Genomic DNA, 21,913 nt, shown 5'->3' with positions numbered 1-21,913 from the left:
AGGCCTGCTCATCAACATTTTATTGTTATGCTCAATAAACAAGGTCAGGTAAATAAAGATGTTTGTGTGTGTGTAGATCTTTCAAGCATTAATAATATTCCATAACTTTTAATAAATGTTTAATTTTGTGTAAGTGTGTACCAGGGTTATAATAGATTTGGATTTTACATTATAGTTTAGTTTTAGTTAGTTTTTACTTTTGTTTCTCTAATTCAGTTAGTTTTAATTAGTTTTCAGAGTGGTTTTTCTCATTTTTATTAGTTTTTATTTTTGGTTTCATGCTTAGTTTCAGTTAGTTTCAGTATTAGTTTTAGTATTAGTTTTAGTATTTTCATACCTAATCAGGTGCAAGATTCAAGGCGCAAAAGTGACTATTGTGTAATGAAAACTTGACAAAAGATACTGTTTAAAGAAATATATTCAACAACCAACTGTTCACAAGACATGCTAAATGTGTGTAATATTAAGGACACACATGAACATCAACAGGGAGAAACAAAGAAAAACATGAATTCACAAACTCAATAAATTCTACAATAAACTCCCAATAAAGTTCAGCATCAGTGCAGCAGATTAACAACACCTACATGTGGTGTTTGACAAAAACAAACTCTTTGAAGGAGTCAAAGGTCAAATCCAGCTGCATCCTGATGTTCTCACCACCTGATGCTGCTTCTGTTTTGGAGCTAGCTTGGTTAGATGCTCGCTGATTAGACTTGCAGGGGCTTTGCAGCCTCTGTACACAACCTACAGAAGTTGCCGACCTCATGTCCACATTTATGCTTGTGTAGCTGGATTGTGTGTGTTAATTACCTTGTGGTCGTGTGCAGGTGTTTTATATGCGGTGCATGCTGGGACTTCTTTTTTGGTCCTCGCTCTTTGTGCTCAGTTTTTAGGGTGCAAACATATTTGTCCCTGTTTTTTTTCACTTTCTTCATTCCTTCACGTCCATCCTGATAGTTTCAGCAGTCTCCTACCAGGAATCTGCTGACAGTTGTGAGTCCTTATATTGATGCTTTGATTATTATTCCTGATTGTTATTCTCTCACTGATAAAGTAGCTGGAAACGCACAAGGACGCAACAGTTTAGTCACAACGGTCTGGGTTGCGTGGACCCCACAAGTAGTCCCGTTTCTCCAGAGGCGCAGGCCAGGTTACCTGGTAGGATCAGAGCGGTTTCTGTAGCTGCTGCGCTTCTCAGCTGGACTTTGATGTTGCTGGTTTTTCCTGACTGAGAAATGTTCCGCACATTTTTCATCATCCACAACAAGACTTTAGAGCAGGGATACTCAACTTGATCTAGCCGAGGGCCACATTTGGAAAATGAGAAGTGGCCGAGGGCCAGCCATTAAACTACATTCATATAAAATGAGCAAACTTTAAAAAAGACTGATAGCTTGTGCTCATATTTTGATGCATTTTATTAGCTCCACTGCAATTCAGCAAGATATATTTTGAACCATCTTGAACAGCATAGCTGGAACGTTTCCTATTATGCAGGCAAATATTGGACAAATTCAAAAATGAAAATGATTATTAACAGTTCTTAGGCATAGAATGAACATATTTCAGCTCTTTTGGTGTGAAAGCTGTTTATAAAATATATTAAACACATAACTGCACAGTGCAAGCCACCAAATGTTGGAATAGTTCAGAAATACAATTTAAAAAAAAAAAAACTGCTTTACTATATTTCAGTTATTTTAAAGTTTGGAACATACAGCACAGGTATGTAATCAGATGTTTATGTTTTAACCTCTTCATGCATCACATACTATTAGTTACTGACTACATGCTTAATGTGAGGTAACACATCTCATTTCCTTTGAGAGCTTACTGAAGTTTGGTTTCTGAGAGGTCAAGGCAATATGCAATATGAGGCAATATGAGTCTATTGCGCTTTTTGTCCTTAATTAGATTCATCACTGAAAACCCCGACTCGCATATGTAAGTGGATCCGAACATTGTCAAAATGTATATAGCGAGTCTTTTAGAGTTCGGATACTGATGAACAGAGTGTGCCCAAAATTCACACAGTCTCTCCTCTCTGAACTTGGCTTTTAGGACATCATTAGCCTGCATCTGGACCAGTTCCAGCTGGAAAGCGCCCTCACTGATAGCAGGCACAGCGTTTTTTGCCTCTGCTGGGCAGCTCCCGGTGACAGCAACGGCGAACGGGTTGCGCACAAACAGTAGCAGTTGCTGTGGGATTTTGAAGTTGTGAAACCGCGATCTGAAGTTCTCTGACAGATTTTTTAACAGTGCTACCATTCGTGACAGCACAATCCCATTTGTAGGAACATCACGCAGGGTAGGGAAGTGAAGTTTTTTCCCCTCTATGTCCGTCACGAATACGCCCAAGGTTGTCTGAAAAGCGCTCACTTTTTCAAAGAGCTCTCCCACATTCGAATCCCCACCTTGGAGCTGCAGGTTAAGATGGTTCAAGTGATTAGTGATATCACACAGAAATGCAACCAGAGCCACAGATTCCTGATCTTGCATAAACTGAGAGAACTCATCTGCTTTCTTTGTTTTTTGACCGGAAAGAAATTCTGTGATTTCTTTGCGCAGTGCAAAGAAGCGCTGTAGGACTCGCCCCCCTGCTCAGCCATCTGACATCATTGTGCTGTAGTAGGTCTGAATATTGAGCTTCTTGCTCCTGTAGTAGCATTTTGAAAAGCCTGTGCTGTAAACTTGAAGTTGAGCGAATGTGATTTACAATTTTGATCACTGTGTCCATCACTCCTTTCATTTCACCAGACAGTTTGGCACACAACACCGTCTGGTGAATGATGCAGTGTAGTGAACTAACTGTGGGGTGGTCCGCTATGAGACGTGATGCTAAGCCCCTCTCTCGTCCTATCATAGATGGCCCACCGTCAGTTACAAGGAGGTTGATTTTATCCAGCTCCAGAGAATTCTTATCAAAGAAACTTTTCATAGAATTGTACATGGCCTCACCTGTTGCATTGCTCTTGATGGGCAAAAGGCACAGCAGCTCCTCTTTGAAAAGCTCCCCGTTAAAATATCTCACAAACACGGACAGCTGTGCAGTGTCTGCTGCATCTGTAGACTCGTCCATAGCTATTGACATGTAATCCACACACTTCAGTTCAGCAAGTAAAGTAGAAAAACTGTCCTCATACAAAGTTTCTAGTCTCCGTGCCGCCGTTGAATCCGAAAGCTGAACCTGCTTCACGCGGTTAACGATGTCATCTTTGTGTTTGTCACCGGCAAACAACTCCTCCACGATTCCCAAAGTGCACACTTTCACAAGCTCAGCGTCCACAAATGGCTTGCCCTTTTTAGCCAGCTCCCAGGTTACACGCAGTGAAGCAGCGGTGGCTTTTTCAGCAGCAGTAGTGGAAGTCGTCAAGATTGTTGATGTGGTAGCATAAGACAACTTTAAGGCCTCAGTCTTGTCTTTTCGTGCAATGCTACCAACCGGGAAAGCTGCACTGAAGCTAGCATGTTTTGACTCGTAATGCCGCTTAATGTTAGCAACTTTGCATACAGCAACTGTCTTTTGGCAAATTAAACACAACGGTTTTGCGTTGGCATGAGGTGGCAAAATGAATGCAAAATCATCTGTCCATTTGTTATTAAACTGTCTGTTTTCGACGTCACCTTTTCTCTGCTTACTAACCTCACTCATTTTTTGCCAAGATATTCATTTAAGGACACGTCTTTTCCTCGCAGATCAGCAGTGATTCTTGACCTGCGCAAACTGTTCACTACCTTAAAGGCCCAAATCATTAGGACCTAAAGGGCCGTGTACAAACTAATGATTCTGTCTTACAGACAGTTCACTTTGTGAACACAAGGGGGAATTATTCAGCATTTGTTACACAATAAAAGGGAAAATTATTTTAATTTTGAGCAATTACAAGAAATGGCCGCGGGCCGGTCACCAGCCAATCACGGGCCGGATTTGGCCCGCGGGCCGTGAGATGAGTATGACTGCTTTAGATTCTATCTGTGCTCTTGTACTCAAAGAGCCTCCATACGGGACTCTGCCGCTTTCTCGGCAGACCGCAGCCATTACTCTGCAGACCAGCGCGGTGAGCGAGCGCGCGCCCGCACATGCGCACACACACAGTTGTCCGATGGTGCTCCCAGCTTAAACTCGGAGAGCGGAAAAAATGATTTCACATCAATTCACATCACAAGGCTTAAAAAAAAAACAAGTAAAGTCAAGTCATTTTATCGATAATTTCAGTTAGTTTTAGTTAGTTTTGTAAACTCACAATTCAGTTTTAATTAGTTATCGTTTTTTCCTTTTAATTATAGTTTTTATTTATTTTAGTTAACGACAATGTTTTTTCAATTTCAGTTTTCGTTATTTCGTTCGTTTTTGTTAACTATAATAACCCTGGTGTGTATAATGACTAATTCAAGGGAACTGAAGAAAAAGCATTTACATTTTACACATTTATATTTTAGTCGACTGAATCAACTGTAGATTTGGTCGACTATATTCTTACAATAATTAGTCAACTAAAACTATTCATATGACTAAATTATGACTAAAACTAAATCAAAATTTGCTGTCAAAATTAACACTGCTTCACCTCAGCTAACTGGAGTCCCTGAACTGGACCTCTGGATCTTGTTTGTGCTGTTGGAGCCTTTTGGAACATTTTTAATACAATTATCTGACCAGTAATATAGCTGCTGTGGCTTCATTGGACTAACAGACTGTCCAAGAACTGGAATTCGAGGATTTGATTCAGATATTACTGATTAGCAGGTGTTTGTGTGCATGTGTGATGCTGCTGTACAGCCTGATAACAAAGCTAGCATTAGCTGATACCTTAGCGCTCCAGCCTCTGGTCCATAAAACTTCTGGCTCTGATCTGTTAACATTAGCCAGACTCTGCTAACTGATCTGAGATTGTGTGTAATCGTGCAGCCAGTGTTTAATCTCGCCTGTTAGACTCAGTGGCGGTCCTAGCCTGTTTGGCGCCCCGGGCGAGCATCCCCCCCCAACCCCCCATAGCGATCGCCGCAGCAGCGCCTACCGCACTACTCCACTTGGGGTGTAATGAGCACCTGCTGTGTGGTGCATGTTTTAACAGAAGGTCCCCCCACTATCACAGGCACACTCAGAATTTATTTTAAATTTTATTTGAAAAAACATGGAAGAAACTGAAATATTACACAGCTTCTGCTTACCTTCATCTTTGCTTCTTTCTTTTCTTCTTCTTTTCTCTTTTTCCTAAACTGCACACCTGATGGCTTTGACCTTTTCTTTTCCATCTGCCGTAATTCGCACTGAAGCGGAATAGGTTATAACCACCACCCATCCACAGGGTTGTCAGATCTGACTGACAGTTGCCAGCCCAACACAACAAAACCTCCATTGAAACTCATGTTAATAGCACCAGGTGTGATATATATTTAACTAGAAGCACTCAGAGAGCGCAAACCTCCACCAAGGCCATAGGGTCACTGACGCTGTAATACGTGTATCTAAATACTTTGAAATAATCTTTCATCTTTCCCAGACAACACTAACCCCCTATCCCGCAATAGTGTGTGACCTCGACCAGATCGCGGCTCCTAACGTAGTAGGGAGACCTCTGGTTTCTACTTCGCTTGGCTCGTGGCTGGTAACTAACTTGCTCATCCATGTGGGTCACCTTTAGCAAGGCGGAGAAATGCAGCAAGTCGAAGGATTTTAGCAACAGAACTTTTATTCCTTTTTCCACCGCCACCGAACACACTTTTTCCCTCGCGTCGTCTCCCGCGCTAGCCCGCATACACACACATGGGGCAGAGAAAAGTGGGCGGTGTCTCTCAGCCTAATAAGGCTACATTCTTAAAGGGGAAGGCTCTGCCTGTATCCCGCAATACTGAAGAATCCTTAAAAAAATTCCAGGATCCAGATCGTGATTCGGATCACCACCAAAATTTAATCACTTCTTCCTCTTGTCATTTCCAACCACTCCACAAAATTTCAGTGAAATCCGTTCATAACTTTTGGAGTAATCCTGCTGACAAACAGACAAACAAACCAATGTGACCGAAAACATTACCTCCTTGGCGGAGGTAAATATACAAGCTTTGGGTGAGTTGCTAAAATTTTGGCTGCTTTTCACCATATTTGGTAGGTTTTTAGGAAGTTTTTATTGTAAAATTATATATCTATATAATATTACAATTATGTAGATATATCTATATAATATTACAATTATATAGATATATCTATATAATATTACAATTATATAGATATATCTATATAATTTTCCAGCCCAATGTGTTCACAAGCTGCTCAATCTGGCAACACTGCACCATCCACCAACATTTGTCCAAACTGTCTAGATTCGTATTTGTGTTATTTTTTTCATTAGGATTCAGGTTCACACAAATACTGTGAATTAATGACCATATTTACAGTGTTATAAATGAAATGGGCTTTGTGCTCTATCAGTTGTGTGCATCTAATTTTATTAGATGCACAGATTCATTCTGTGGAACATGGGGAAAAAAAACATGGGAGGACAAAAAAAAAAAAAGAGGCAGTTTTGCGAGATCTCGCAAAACTTTTCAATATTAGTACATACACTTCGCATTAATCTTGATACCGCAGTGTCAGTGAGGATGAAAGGTTTGGCGAGAGACTCCCAGCAAAAGTCGCCTTTATTTATAATTCAGCGGTTACTGTTGGCTGTAACCAGGCCAAAACTGTACAGGCATGAATGAATGAACCCGGCTGACTGTCTCACTCTCACGCCATCACTGCTTCACTCGACTCGCACCCCAGGCTGAGAGGAGAAGGGGGCGGGGCAGCACTGTGTGTGTGACGATCGAGTGAAGCAGTGACAGCGAGACAGAGAGAGAATCCCCCGCCTGCCCCTTTCCTTCTGTTACAACCTGTCAGACCATGGCAGAAAGCTACATGCAACACACAGCAGGCAGAGGGCGCCCATTACCCCAAAAGTGGAGTAGTGTGGTAGGCGATCGCAATGCGTTGGGGGGTGGTCATGCCACCCTAGATCAAATTCCGCCCTGGGCGGCTGCCCATGTCGCCCATATCAGAAACCGCCACTGGTTAGACTGAAAGCAGCGCTGAACAGGACTCTTGTCTTGTGTTGCTCATTTATCTCCTGATGAACTTCTCGGGCTGCTGAGCGAGTGAGCGGGACACCGGGCTGCTCCAGGATGTGTGGTGTTGGGGGAGGGCCTGAGTCTCTGCACAGGTATTCCCTGTCAGACCATTGTTTTCTTCCTCTGGATGTTCCTGATGACATGGCCTTACTGTTTGAGTTTTCTGCTCCTCGGAGTTCTTCAGATGTGGACTTCATTGTTCCTGATGTGATCCCTCAAGAGGTTCATGTGGCTGTAGATGCACGTCAGCAGCTCGGGAGTGTTTGTGTTTTCTGCCCAAACATTCAGAAAGTAGCTTCTTGATTTGAGCCCACATCAAGGATTTTACCAGTAAAACCAGTTAGAATGACAAACACCTGCATTATGAAGCACGCTCAGCACACTCAGGGTATCTCTGTGTTACCTGGACTCTGACCCTAACTCTGGGGATCAGGATAAAAAGTCACATGAAGCTGGTTATCAGCTCTCTAAGATAACGCACGGTTTCCTGATGAGGCCAAATCCTGCTTCACAGCACAGGCCTCTGCTCAGTGATACAAAACAATCAAAATACCTGTCAGTACACAACAACCCCCACACCAACACCCTCAGACCCCACACCAACAACCCTCACACCACACCCTCAGACCCCACAACCAACAACCCTCACAGCCACACCCTCAGAACCCACACCAACAACCCCCACACCAACAACCTCACACCAACAACCCTCACACCAACACCCGCAGACCCCACAACCAACAACCCCACACCAACAACCCCTCACACCAACAACCCCCACACCAACACCCTCACACCAACACCCTCAGACCCCACACCAACAACCCCACACCAACAACCCCCACACCAACACCCTCACAACCCAACAACCCCCACACACCAACAACCCGCAGCACCAACACCCTCAGACCCCACACCAACAAACCCCACACCAACCCCACACCAACACCCTCACACCAACACCCTCAGACCCCACACCAACAACCCCCACACCAACAACCCTCACACCAACAACCCTCACACCAACACCCTCAGACCCCACACCAACAACCTCCCACACAACACCCTCACACCAACACCCTCAGACCCCACACCAACAACCCCCACACCAACAACCCCACACCAACAACCCTCACACCAACAACCCCCACACCAACAACCCTCACCCAACACCCTCAGACCCCACACCACAACCCCCACACCAACAACCTCAGACCCCACACCCAACAACCCGCACACCAACACCCTCAGACCCCACACCAACAACCCCCACCAACCAACAACCCCCACACCAACAACCCCCACACCAACAACCCTCACACCCACAACCCCCACACCAACAACCCCCACACCAACACCCTCAGACCCCACACCAACAACCCTCACACCAACACCCTCAGACCCCACACAACAATCCTCACACCAAACACCCTCAGACCCCACACCAACAACCCCCACACCAACAACCCGCACACCAAAAACCCCCACACCAACACCCTCACACCAACACCCTCAGACCCCACACCAAAACCCCCACACCAACACACCACACCAACAACCCACCACCAACAACCCTCACACCAACACCCTGCAGACCCCACACCAACAACACCCACACCAACACCCGCAGACCCCACACCAACAACCCTCACACCAACACCCTCAGACCCCACACCAACAACCCTCACACCAACAACCCCCCACACAACAACCCCCACACCAACACCCTCAGACCCCACACCAACAACCCTCACACCAACACCCTCAGACCCCACAACAAACAACCCTCACACCCAACACCCTCAGACCCCACCACCAACAACCCTCACACCAACACCCTCAGACCCCACACCAACAACCCCCCACACCAACAACCCCCACACCAACAACCCTCACACCAACACCCTCAGACCCCACACCAACAACCCCCACACCAACACCCTCAGACCCCACACCAACACCCTCACACCAACACCAACAACCCCCACACCAACAACCCTCACACCAACAACCCTCACACCAACCACCCTCACACCCCACACCAACAACCCTCACACCAAGACCCTCACACCAACACCCTCAGACCCCACACCAACAACCCTCACACCAAGACCCTCAGACCCTACACCAACAACCCTCACACCAACACCCTCAGACCCCACACCAACAACCCTCACACCAACACCCTCAGACCCCACACCAACAACCCTCACACCAACACCAACAACCCCACACCAACAACCCCCACACCAACAACCCTCACACCAACACCCTCAGACCCCACACCAACAACCCTCACACCAACAACCTCACACCAACACCCTCAGACCCCACACCAACAACCCTCACACCAACAACCCTCACACCAACACCCTCAGACCCCACACCAACAACCCTCACACTAACACCCTCAGACCAACAACCCTCAGACCAACAACCCTCACACCAACACCCTCAGACCCTACACCAACACCGCCACACCAACAACACCAACACCCTCAGACCCCGCACTAAGACCCTCAGACCTTACACCAACAACCCCACAACAACCCCCACACCAGCAACCACAGCAACACCCCCAACCCCCACACAAACAACCCCCACACCAGCTTCCCCAACAACCCCCACACCAGCAACCACAGCAACACCCCCACTAACAACTTCAAACCAACAACGTCACACCAGCAGCACCAACAACTTCACACCAGCAACCCCCACACCAAAACCCATGCCTAGACCCATGCCACACACACACACACACACACACACACATGCACAGATCACTGTGCGTGCGAGTAGTAAACGACATTGAACATGTAAATAGCGTTAGTCTAACGTGTGAAGTTTCAGTTTGAGGGCAGATGATAAAATCAGAGGATTTAGCAGATTTGGTCTTCATCCCACCTGCTGATGTCCAGAGTGAAGGTGAAAAGGTCACCTCGACGCAGGAATGTGTGTTAGTTGAGACAGCTGAGCACATCAGAGACATACCTGAACCTGAACCTGGACCTAAAGCTGGTATCATATCTCGAAGGCTGCAGATTTGAGCTGCTCCTCACTCGTGGTTAACCCTTTAACTCCGGTTTCCTGCCCTTACAAGCCACGAACAGCTGGTTAAGATGAAGCTTTTTACTGTAACTACGCAACCGTTTGTCCTACCAGAAAAAAGCCCAGAAATTGCACTTCACAGCCATGTAGGGGAATTATGGTATTTGTTGCTGGAAGTCTGCGAACAGCGGCACTTTTGAAGTACGTTGGGCCATCGCCAACGCCTTCGGGGTTATAGGACTAAGGTTGAAAGCTTCAGGCTGATGATGGCACAGTGATCAGATTATTTTACCTCACGTGCTTTTCTTTTAACAGAAGACTAAACAAACCAAAGCTCATCCCAGCAAACAACCATTCTTATTTTCCTCCATCCATCATCAGACTGAACGCCGTTTATCTCCGTCCACAGTGACTCAGTGACTCTCAGCATCGATGCTCATCTCTCCGTAAGTGGGAAAGGATGAAATCTGCACCTCTGACCCGTCGCTGGCTCAGAGGAAGTCCTGCTGTTACTGCTGCAGTTAATGGTGCAGCAGAATCGAGCACCTTTGGTGGTCATTCAGTGCAGAACACACTGAGCCTAATGCGACCTCTGACCTCAGAAGTCATGTGGTTTGCCGGAGACTTTTCGAAAACCAAGTTATTTAGTCTCCCTTAATCTCTGTCTCTGACCAGGTGAAGTTATTTAGGTGTAACAGAAGGATCCAGGGGACTGGCCCTCAGGGTCATGACCTCAGTCTGGCTCTTATTAAAGCTGGAAATGAGCAGACCCTCTCAGACTGCGGCTCTTCATCTTCATCAGCTCGTCTTCATCAGCAGATGGGAACAAACATCGTTCACTTTGATATTTGTGTGTGTGTGTGTTATCACAGGGAGGGGTTTGACGGTCACAGTGGCTCCGCCCCCTCACTTTGTGTCAGTGTGTGAAAGTGTGACCTTGACCACATGAGGCAGACATCAGCTCTTTGTTCTCCTCCCTCTCTGTTTTTTTTTTTTTTTTTTTGGGGGGGGGGGGGGGGGGCAGACAGACTGAGCATGCTCAGTTTATCTCATGTCTAAAAGTGAGCTGATGCTTTTTAGTCAGTTCCTGTTAAGTTTAAACAAAGCTGGGTTTATTCTGCTGTAAAGCCTGACTCATTGAGGTTGAAGTCCTTTCATTGAGCTGATCAAACACAGTTGGTCTGAAGAGCTGCACGTTTATGCTGCACAAAAACGAGCTGATCCATTAATCAGGAAAACACCCAGTATACCCACAGCCTGTCACACAAAGTACCACAAAATAAGTCATCATCATCGTTGTCACTGTGGTAACAAGCCAGTTTCCCATGTGCTAGATGAATAAAGTATTCTTATCTTTAAGTGTGATGCAGGCACTGTTCTGGAGATTACCTACATCTCAGTTCAACATATCTGGGACAGGGTGAGGAGCTTAGACACGAGGAAGGAACTGGGATGGACCCACTGATCCTTTGCTTTGACAGATCCCAGCGGAGGTGGTCTGTACAAACAGGATGTCACCAGAGCACAGCCAGAGCAGGTACTCCTGGTGTATCTGGCTGGCAGAAGACCCGAGGTAGACCCCGACTATAATGGAGGGATTGTGGCCTGGGACCATCTTGGAAATCTCAGGAGGAGGTGGCTGGGTATCAGAACACGTGGGCTAATTTCTTTAGACTGCTTCTCCCGTGAACTCGGTCCACTGGGACCTTATCATCACTAATCCAAAGATGGAATATTTTGTAACCTAAACAGAAACCATGAGAACGGTGAAGATGAAGTGCTCAGCACCCTTTTGAGCTTCTGTCGGGCCTGCCGTCTACGGCTGCAACTAAAGATTATTTTGGTAGTCGACTAATTTGTCAGTTATTATTATCATTATTATTATTATTATTATTTATTGATTAGTCGAAGATTATTTCAATCTCTCCTTCCACCTCTGTTTCCCATGGGCATACCTCCTGGTCCATGCTGCAGTGCACGTTTTACCTGATCTTTCACGTCACTGACGACTATGACGCGAGCCTTCAAATGACTTCAGTCCTACCTGAGGGGGAGGCACCCTACCATTAATTTATGCTTCAGTCTTATATGATCAATGTATCTCCATTAACTCTAGAACACCAACGTGATTTCCACCGGTGTGATAGTGCTGTTAGTGTTCGAGGGTTAACGGGCTTCGTGCCACAGACCTTTAAGCTGGAAGTAATTAAACCATGAATTAAAAAGCCAGCACTGACCCAGCATGTGACATGATATTTAAATCTTTATACTTGCTGCATGCTGATAACGCACCACACCTGTAAGAATCATCATTTCTAAGTTTGAGGCTTTTTGACCATTTTGGACCAGTCAGTGATGACGCTGACCTGGATCATCACTAACAGATCATTTAAATCTGATTGATTGACTCATTTATTGGTCATTGATCATTAGCTGTGACGCTGACAGGACCACCATCTGTCCCAGTACACTAACACCAGTCACACCAGCACTGGCCTGTGTGTGTGTTAGTGTGTGAAACTGGGGCACAGCTGTGCTGTGATGTTTATTCCTCTCTGTGTGGGGGCTCATTGAGGGGGATTGTCTGCTCACCATCACCCATTACCCATCGCCCCCCCGGCCCCCTGTGACAGACACGACCCCTCCCCCACCCGTCGCCTGGCTGGATGTAGAGGCAGACAGCAGGCGGGTTCAGACCTGAGACCGAGGATCAAAGCTGCCTCTCATGCTCATCAAATTAATCACTTTGTTTTATTTAAGGTTCCAACTTCAAATCATTTTACTCTCAGATGTGAGGATCACATTTGATATGTTTGCAGTGTTTGATTTATTAATCAGTTATCAGATAAAAGTGTTAAATCAGTTTAGATTAGATCAGAGATAACGATGTCAAAAACAGGCTAATAAAAGCAGCTGCTTCGTGCAGCCAACAGAAATGTTTTCATAAATCTAACTTTGAGCTTCAGAAACTAAAGATGCTCAGTTTACTGTCACACTGCAAAAAGAATGAGAAGTTGGAAACTGACAGATTTTTGGCATTTATGCTTAAGTGTTGGAACGCATTGTGAATATGATCCCGGTTTGATGTTCGTCGATGATGGTCCCATGTGGGCCTTTGCTTTCCAAAGGTCTGTTTTTAGGTTTTTGCCGGTGAGTTTCTCCTGCAACGTGCCATTTATTCATTCTCTGTTTTTATTACGCTATTGAAGTATACCAGGTTAACCCAGTGAAGGACCATGAATTTTACCTTAACCTTAATGTCACAAACTTTGCTTCAGCAAAAGATTTCAGGGTAAAATGTTGTAGTTTTGGCTGACCTCTTTGTCTGTCTGTCCTCAGCTGATCTTCAGCAGCTCCATGTGACCACGCTGCTTCTTCTAGCAGCACTTCACCCGAGCACTTCCTCCTCTGCTGTAAGGCAGCATGTCAGCGACTCAAACCCAGAAGGAGAGCAGCGAGGCGGGCTGGGGCTGCCTGGAGGCTCTGGGTCTCAGTCAGAAGGAGCTGGTCCTGGCTGAGGCCCTGCAGATGGAGTACGATGCCCTCTCCAAACTCAGACAGGACAAGAGCGGAACGGGAACCAGCCAGATCTGTTCCAAGACCCCCAACCCCACCATCGAGCGCCCCCGGCCCACCCCCAGCCAGCCCAATCCTGCCCCTCCAGGAGGAAACTTGCTGATGGGCCTCTCTGGATCTGACTCTTCCCTGAACCAGCCTGGAGGCTCCCAGGTGCCACAGTCCACCCCAGCTAGGGTGCCTCCCACTCAGGGTGGCTTTGTCAAGGAGTCTCTGTACATCCTGGACAGCTCAGCAGTTGGCAAGTTAAGAGATGTCTCTGGGTCCAACTTCGGGGATTCTCCTGCATCCGGTTCAGGGTTTCTGCAGAAGGGCTTCCCCACTCTTCCAGATGACACTCCCCCTGCCATCCCACCAAGAAACCCCATCCCTCCATTGTCAGGATCTGAGAACCCCTTCCTACCCCCTCGAACCTTCACCGTGCCCCGGGATGTGAACCTGTTCACACCCGACGTAGATCAGCCCAAAGTGACCTCTGGAGAGCTGAACTACGACACCATCAACGACTCGCTGTCCAGACTGAATGACAGCTGGGAAAGTCGGAGAGCCAACGGGGACCAATCGGGGAAGCCCGTGGCTCGCAGCAAGACCCTTCCCCCTCAGGTGCCTCCCAGGACGTACATACCTGTTCCCAAGAGCAACAAGAACCAGCGGCGGGTGTCTGCAGACCCGGTAAGATCCTCTGAGCTCATGTTTGTTTTCAGCCGTTTGTGTTGAGGTCTGTTCTGATTACTGCGGGTGTGTTGTCAGGTTCACTTGAGTTTCAGGTTAATTTGGAGGGAACAAGGAAAACCCCATCCCCACAGACACGGTGCCTACTCCCAGACCACCAAAAAACAAATCTAAAATCATCAAAATTTCATTGTACATTCTGTATAATGACAATAAAGGCATTCTATTCTATTCTAAAAAAAACTATTTAAGATAAAAATTCAAAAATAAAAAATAATACAGCTTCCTCAACTGCACCAAAGAATAAAACGATTAAATGTGGATTATTAAACATCAGGTCACACTTATGGACAATTTAAAATCACCAATTAGCCCACTAACTGCATGTCTTTGGACTGCAGGAGGAAACCGACCCAAACACGAGGAGAACGTGCAAAGTCCACACAGAAAGGCCACCGGGCCGAGGTGGATTCAAACTCAGAGGCATCAGTGCTAACCACCACACCACCGCCCTGCCGTCCGTCTGCCTCACAGAATCCTAAAATATTTGTGATCTGTTACTGTGTTTTTGTGCACTACATCAGTCACTGCTGATACTAATGCTGTTACTGATACTGTTTAATCTAATGATGTCTCTAAATTTAGTATTTTTTGCACCTGTGGTATCAACAATGACATCTGAGTATTTTCCTGGGTATTAATATCCAGCCTGAAATCAACCCTCATCAATATTTCTGATTCATACCCAAGAGCATCTGACTGAGGTACCCTAACAGTCTTCTGTCATTTGGGCAGGTGGACAGGTGGATGAAGTTGATGTAGTTGTTGAAAATGAAAGCCTATTATTCAAAATCATCTCAAAGATTATTCTTCATGTTCGGCTGCTTTCAGCACTGCTGGTATTTGTTTAGACTCTTTTGCTCCAGTTGATCTTTCAGAGTTAACTTCAATAGTTACTTCCTCCAAACCAGCAACATGTTTATTAGATCCCATTCCTACTAGACTGTTCAAAGAAGTCTTTCCATTTATTGATGCTTCAATCTTAAAAATGATCAATCAGTCTTTATTAGTTGGCTATGTACCACAGACCTTCAAGGTGGCTGTAATTAAACCTCTACTTAAAAAGCCATCACTGACCCAGCTGTCTTAGCTAATTATAGGCCAATCTCCAACCTTCCTTTTCTCTCAAAGATCCTTGAAAGAGTAGTTGTAGAACAGCTCACTGATCATCTGCAGAGGAACGGTTTATTTGAAGAGTTTCAGGTTTCACACACAGTCACAGGTCATATTACACCGTATCATTATTTAGTTAACAGAAACGAAACCAAAGTGCTGAAGCAGTCCTGTGAAACACTGAGTCCTCCCCCTGATTCAGCAGCAGCAACTGCAGTGATGTTTCCTGTGTGAATTTATCAGTCTGTCACATCACTGTGGAAGACGTTTTGGTCCACGCTCCTTCACAGCGTAGCTTCAGCTCAGTGAGGTTTGCAGCATTCATGCACAGCTCTCTGAAGGTCCTCCCACAGCAGGCTGAGGTCTGGACTCTGAGGGCCGTCACAGCTCCTTCATTCTTCCTGCTGTGCTCGGATCATCGTCCTGTTGGTGACCCAGTTTGGTCCCAGCTTCAGCAGACGATACTTTGGTCTACTAGTAGTAGTTTTCTTTAAAATTAACACTGCTAGTAGTAGTAATCATTTCAAAGACTTGTTTACATTTCCTGAGACAGGCAGGCCTTTGTTCATAAAGGGTTTAGTTATGAAGTTCAGTTATGGAAATACTGACACATCAGATTTGTGTGTGTAGTGAATGTATGTAGGGTCACTGTAAGCTTTCATTTCATTTTTTTAGGCTGAATAAGATAACAGCAACACACACACACACAAACACACAGTTATTTCACAGTATGGTGATGACCTTGGGATAAAAGCTGTTTGCCAGTCTTGTGGTTCGTGCTCTGATTGTTCTGCATCTCCTCCCTGAGGGGAGAAGATTAAACAGTTTGTGTGCTGGATGGTGAGAGTCTATATAGTGAGAGTGTGTGTATATATATATATATATATATATATATATATATATATATATATATATATAATAAAATGATCAGGATTTCTTCTTCCTGCTTCTTACTCAGACTTTTGCTTTTGAATTGATGTGTGGATGAAGTTACTGAGGCTCAGAGGCACCCTGTTGGGTTCCACTAAGACCTGGAAATGTGTGTTATAGAGCCTCGGGGGGTTCGTGCCCCCTAAAGGCTCTGCTCAGGTTGTATTTGAGTACATTTAAGACCTGCTGATCATCTTTCTAATGTTCTGACATGTAGAACCTCAGAATAGACGGAGCTTTTTGAAGCTCATAACCATCTTCAGTGCGCACCGCTGCAGAGCGTGTGCTGCAGTCTCCGGTGGAGCGTGCACGCTGACGCTCTCACAGCAGGAAGCTGAAACTTACTGTAAAAACAGGAGACGAAAACAGGAAGTTTTCATCTATAAGAGGTTTCAAACATGTTTTTAAAATTTCTTAGGTTCATTTTTGTTTCTGGTACACTCTAAAATCTGACAAGTTGGCATTACTTAAAAAAATCTAGAAAACCGATGGCCTTGAAAAAAGTAAGTATAACTATTAACATACACGTGTTCAGTGTACTTAGAATAGAATGCCTTTTATTACACAGGATGTACAATGAGATTGGCTTAAGACATTGTTGTGTGAACTTAATTGTGTGAAGTTAATTTAACTTAGTTTCGTGAAGTTGTTTCAACTCAGAAACAGAAAGTAAATGAACCTGTTCCTAACTTAGCTGCATCATGTTAGTCCAACTTACATGAACAGCACAGTTTACTTAGCAGAGTCTGGGAAACCTTAAATGAATAAACTACAACAAAAGTTCATGTTTTATTTTTAACAAAAGGCCAATGAGGCCAGTGAAACACATGAAATACAAAACTAATCACGTTTTTACCGTTTCACAGGGCTCATTAACAGTAATACCAGAAAGATGCTTACGTCAGCTTACAGGCTGAATGAGCAGAATATGAAGGTTTATTTTAAACTGTAACATTTACCTGAAAAAAATCAGGTTTAAGTAGTTATATATGGAGGACAGATTCTGACATAATTGGCAATAAATATAGAAATAAATAAATGGCTTAATGAAGTAATTCATGTGCCAAATATTGCATCCAACAAATAAAAAATCAGAACTTTCCCAACTTATTTGATTATGCAGTGCAACATAAAATTAATACTTATAATTTTTAACTGTATTAATTATCACATATGATTAAAAAAGTGACAATAAATACATAAATACACAATATGAAAAAAAAAAGAAATAAAATAACAAAAGGAAGCTAGACTGAGCATCAGCCTCTCAATGAAGTCAAAGGTGTTTTTTAGGCATTTTGCACAGTCAGGATGAAGGGCATAGGTCAGGTCAAATATAAGGCAAACAGCTTGATCGTGTTTTTCAATGCCAACCATGACAATTATACCTTCCAGAATGATAACGTGCTGGATGGTTCAGGGCGTAGAGCATTCGGACCTGGTTGCTGGCTGACTTCAGGAATAACAGTCAATAATCCCACAGGAACCTGGGTGAAGTCTGCCACGGCGTCTGAATCCTGTGGATATTAAGGGAAAAAAAAGAAAAACGAATGAGGTGAAAATCTTGATTTACAAGCGCAGAACCTCTAACAAACCAATACGTACAAAAGAGACATCGTAGAAGTCTCTTCCATCATCCCCGAGGACAGCAGTCCTCATGGCAACAACATCACTGGTCTACAAGAAGGGAAAAACAATAAAAGTAAGCAAAAGCATCTTCTGAAGAAACTGAATCACATTTTTCACAATAAGTGATATAAAATAATTGTTCAGCGTGTTGAGAGCACTTTCATCATCATCATGAAAAACTGGCCTGTAACAATAATTTGAATAATAAAGTCATACATGACACATGAAAATATATTGAGGATGAATAACTCACCTTTAGAGTAGTGGTGGGCGGAGCTATCCAAATATCGATAATATCGATACCAACGTTGGTACTGATATTGATCAATACCAGTGTAATGAGATCGATACGTTAGCTTCAGCTTCTCTCCTGTATGCAGTGCTGTGGTTTCATCAAAGATGCGAGCTGACTGTTTAAGTGCCTCCTGTCACAGCGCAGAGCAGACACACTTTGCTCCTCCTCTCCCTGCATCGTTTTGACTTTATGCCGTCATGTGACACATAACATATTTTACTTGGGGAAAAAAAGTGGTCTCAAACTCCCAGCCTGCAGGCCACTTCCGGCCCCGCCCCCTACTTCCGGCGTTTCAGAACAAAAACTTTTATTTTGATAAAGTATTTTCTGTTTACCTATAAATTTTGCCCAATTCTATCCTGGTTTTTAACTAATTAATGATCCAAAAGAACAAAAAATTACAAAACATTTAAACTTCATGAAAATTCTTCATAATTATTAAAAAGTATCGATATCAGTATCGGCGATACTGGCCCTGTATTTAACTTGGTATCGGATTGATACAAACTTGCAGTATCACACACCACTGCTTTACAGAAGATCAGCTTCCTCCAATGCGCAAGTCCACAGGGTTTCTGGAAGCTTCCCACACTTCTTTACTGCGCATGTGCACTGCTGAACTCAAGCATTCACTCCAGTACCAAAAATATTCAAGTCCAGTTTACACACCACAACTTAGTCTTGTACCTCTCTCAGGCTAAACATGTTTGTTACTCACATTGCTTGAATTAAATTAACAGTGTAGGTAGACTTAAGTAAAGCACACAAACTTAATTTAAGTAAGAATAGGTATTACCTTTTAGAGTGTAGCAGGAAGGTGAATTTACATAATTGTGAGAAACCTGATGTTAAAGCTTGGCTGCAGCTTCATTGGACGGGTCACAACTGAAGACACAGTCGGAGGCGTGGGCCGAACATGATTACTAATAATCATTTTATTCAGTAATATGAACTTGAATGGCCAGAATACAGCAGGTTTTTCCTCAACACATGAAAATGATATATAAAATGATATTTCTCTTCAAAGATCACAGCAGGAAAAATGAATAGATTTCAAAGTGGTGAAAATTTGCACATTTTTCATGTAAAAACTCTTGCAAATTTCTTCACAGTCAGAAAAACGCTGCGTAACCTGCGCAGCAAAAAGCACAGCTGCTGGAGGCCAGTGTTAATTTTGACAGCAAATTTTAATTTTGTTTTAGTCATAATTTAGTCATCTGAATAGTTTTAGTCGACTAATTATGGTAAGAATACAGTCGACTAAATCTACAGTCGATTCAGTCGACTAAAATAGAAAATGTAAAATGTAAATGCTTTTTCTTCAGTTCCCTTGAATTAGTCATTATACACACTTACACAAAATTAAACATGTATTAAAAGTTATGGAATATTATTAATGCTTGAAAGACCAACACACAAACATATTGAACAAACAACATCTTTATTGACCTGACCTTGTTTATTGAGCATAACAATAAAATATTGATGAGTAGGGCTGGTCTGCCTGAATCATTCACAGGCTAGTTTGGCCTTCCTGGGTTTAGATCAAATTTGTGCAACTGTGCGTTTGTTTGGATGTTTTCCCAACTTGTCCCCGCCTTTCAGAAAATTAAGTAAGTTCTGATTGGATGTCGTCCCTGCCAAGCATTTTCGTCTCCTTTTCATTCGTTGATGAAAGTGTCGATTAATTTCGTCATTGCTTTTATCTGTTTAGGTAGTTTTTTATTTCGTTATCGTCTCGTTTTTGTCATGAAAAAAAGGGTCTTTGACGAAAACTATGAAGAAAATAGTTCGTCAATGAAATTAACACCGCTGGAGACACGCGTAATCACACGGTCCCGTCCCTGCAGCTTCAGCTTTCCTCAGGTAGCTCATCACACCTGTCCAGAAAAGAGCAAAACTGACGCTGATTTCAACCTTTGCCTCTTATAAAGTTCACTGTGTGTTGCGGCGCTTTGTGTCTTCAGGACTTTGCTGCGCAGCGTTTCTTGCTGTGTGATGCAGCAATGCACTGTCAGCTCACCTGTGCAGGTCTCCCTCTGCATCTTTGCCTCACCTGTTTGGAAAATCCCTGCTCTCCACTTTCCATTTGAGCATTTTTGGGGGGGCCAGGCTGACTTAAACGTAACTGTAAAAAGTGCTGACTCATGTTTTTATCTGCTGATCACTGATCAATATGCGTCTTTGGCAACAGGGAAAACAGCACAGGTCTCGGCCTGCGTGGCACCTGTTGCAGTGCGTTGTGGGATTTGTAGTATGAGTGGTGGGAGCACCATTTACCCTCAGGCTGTTAATAACAGCTGTATGAAATCATCTGGCCGGCCGTATACAGTTAGATCGGGCCTTGAGTCTGACACTGTGCTTCAGATAAAAACACTCCGATCTTAGAGACACCAAACAGCAAACACTTTCACTTCTGGAGAAGTACTGTGGTTCGATTCCCAGCCATTCACAGGAAGTCATCCTCCGCACCGTTAAACCAGTCAGACCAGTTAATCCAGCTGGAAGCTGAAACCAGAGCATGAGGAGGCGCTCAGTCATGCAGACGGCTGAGGGTTCAGGGTCAGGAGACTTCAGCATTTTATTTCCCTGAAAACTTGTGATCATCACGTTTCTGCCCTGACTTCTTCTTTTGGAGCCTGACTCAGTTTCTTTTTCAGCCTCTCAGCGTTGGTGTGGTATTTTATTCAGATCTGAGCAGTTTTGATGTTTCCCCAAAAATTCTCCATATAAAATAATGGACCCATTTTAATGTCTTTGCTGCAGTAAATCCAGTGAGCAGGATCGGTGTGTGGTTCCTTAAAAATAATCTGAGTCTGATGTTGGAAGGATTAAAGCATGTTTTAACATCTGATACACTGCCCAGAAAAATGAAGGGAGCAGAGGCCTCAGCAGCTCATGTTGTAGCTCTGTCAGCTGAGGAACAGGTACCGGCCCTGATGCCAGCTTCCCGTTCAGCTCTCCTCCTGACGCCACGTGTCACAGGAAGGTGGCTGTGCAGCCCGAACAGGCCGTGGGCACCATCTCACGCCGTCCCCTTCATGGGGTCGACTTGTTGTTGCTCCTCCAGGTCACCTGTGCAGGTGAAGTGGATCCACAGTGGACTCTGTTTCACTGTGATGGTCGAGCGTTCCCTCTGTGTTTTTACATGTGTTAGCATTCAGATCGGACTCGCAGCATCTTCACTGCCTGGAATTGTTTTTAAAGACACGGAGATGTTTTCGGTCACTCCTTTCCTGATTGGCTCGCTAAGACACAGGATGAGATCAATCCAACCCTGGACCCCACTGACATCTGCAGCATTTAAGGGGCTTCAGATTTATTCCCATCACAGTAACGTGTTAAAGTGCAGATAGTGAGCAAACCTCAGCTTTCACAGTGAGCACAGCTCATGAATCCCACCTTCAGAGGCTCTTCGGTCTCTGTGGACCCCAAAGAAGCAGCCGGGGTGTGTTTAGAATAAAGTACATGTGTTTACAT

The 21,913-nt window shown here is 44.3% G+C and overlaps 2 protein-coding genes across 2 annotated transcripts in view; both read left to right on the top strand.

The window, feature by feature from the left end:
• The window catches only part of pik3c2b (phosphatidylinositol-4-phosphate 3-kinase, catalytic subunit type 2 beta), a 53,646-nt gene that overhangs the window by 3,357 nt on the left and 28,376 nt on the right, over positions 1-21,913 (top strand). The window contains exon 2 of the mRNA XM_030728925.1: positions 13,498-14,406. Within this exon, the coding sequence (XP_030584785.1) occupies positions 13,582-14,406 (825 nt within the window). The 5' untranslated portion in view covers positions 13,498-13,581. The remainder of the gene's footprint in view (positions 1-13,497; positions 14,407-21,913) is intronic.
• Positions 7,252-9,624, top strand: LOC115780430 (mucin-2-like). Its single transcript, XM_030729618.1, has 2 exons — positions 7,252-7,371; positions 7,702-9,624. Exons 1-2 carry the CDS (start codon positions 7,252-7,254, stop codon positions 9,622-9,624), a joined length of 2,043 nt encoding a protein of 680 aa, XP_030585478.1.

Source organism: Archocentrus centrarchus, chromosome 5 (genome assembly GCF_007364275.1).
Source record: "Archocentrus centrarchus isolate MPI-CPG fArcCen1 chromosome 5, fArcCen1, whole genome shotgun sequence".
NCBI classification, from domain to species: domain Eukaryota; kingdom Metazoa; phylum Chordata; class Actinopteri; order Cichliformes; family Cichlidae; genus Archocentrus; species Archocentrus centrarchus.
This window is presented reverse-complemented; position numbering and strand designations above follow the sequence as displayed.

Coding starts and splice junctions, on each gene's coding strand:
- LOC115780430 (XM_030729618.1), top strand. CDS start 7,252: ATGGCCTTACTGTTTGAGTTTTCTGCTCCTCGGAGTTCTTCAGATGTG. Junction 7,372..7,701: donor CACGTCAGCAGCTCGGGAGT/GTTTGTGTTTTC, acceptor CAACACCCTCAG/ACCCCACACCAACAACCCTC.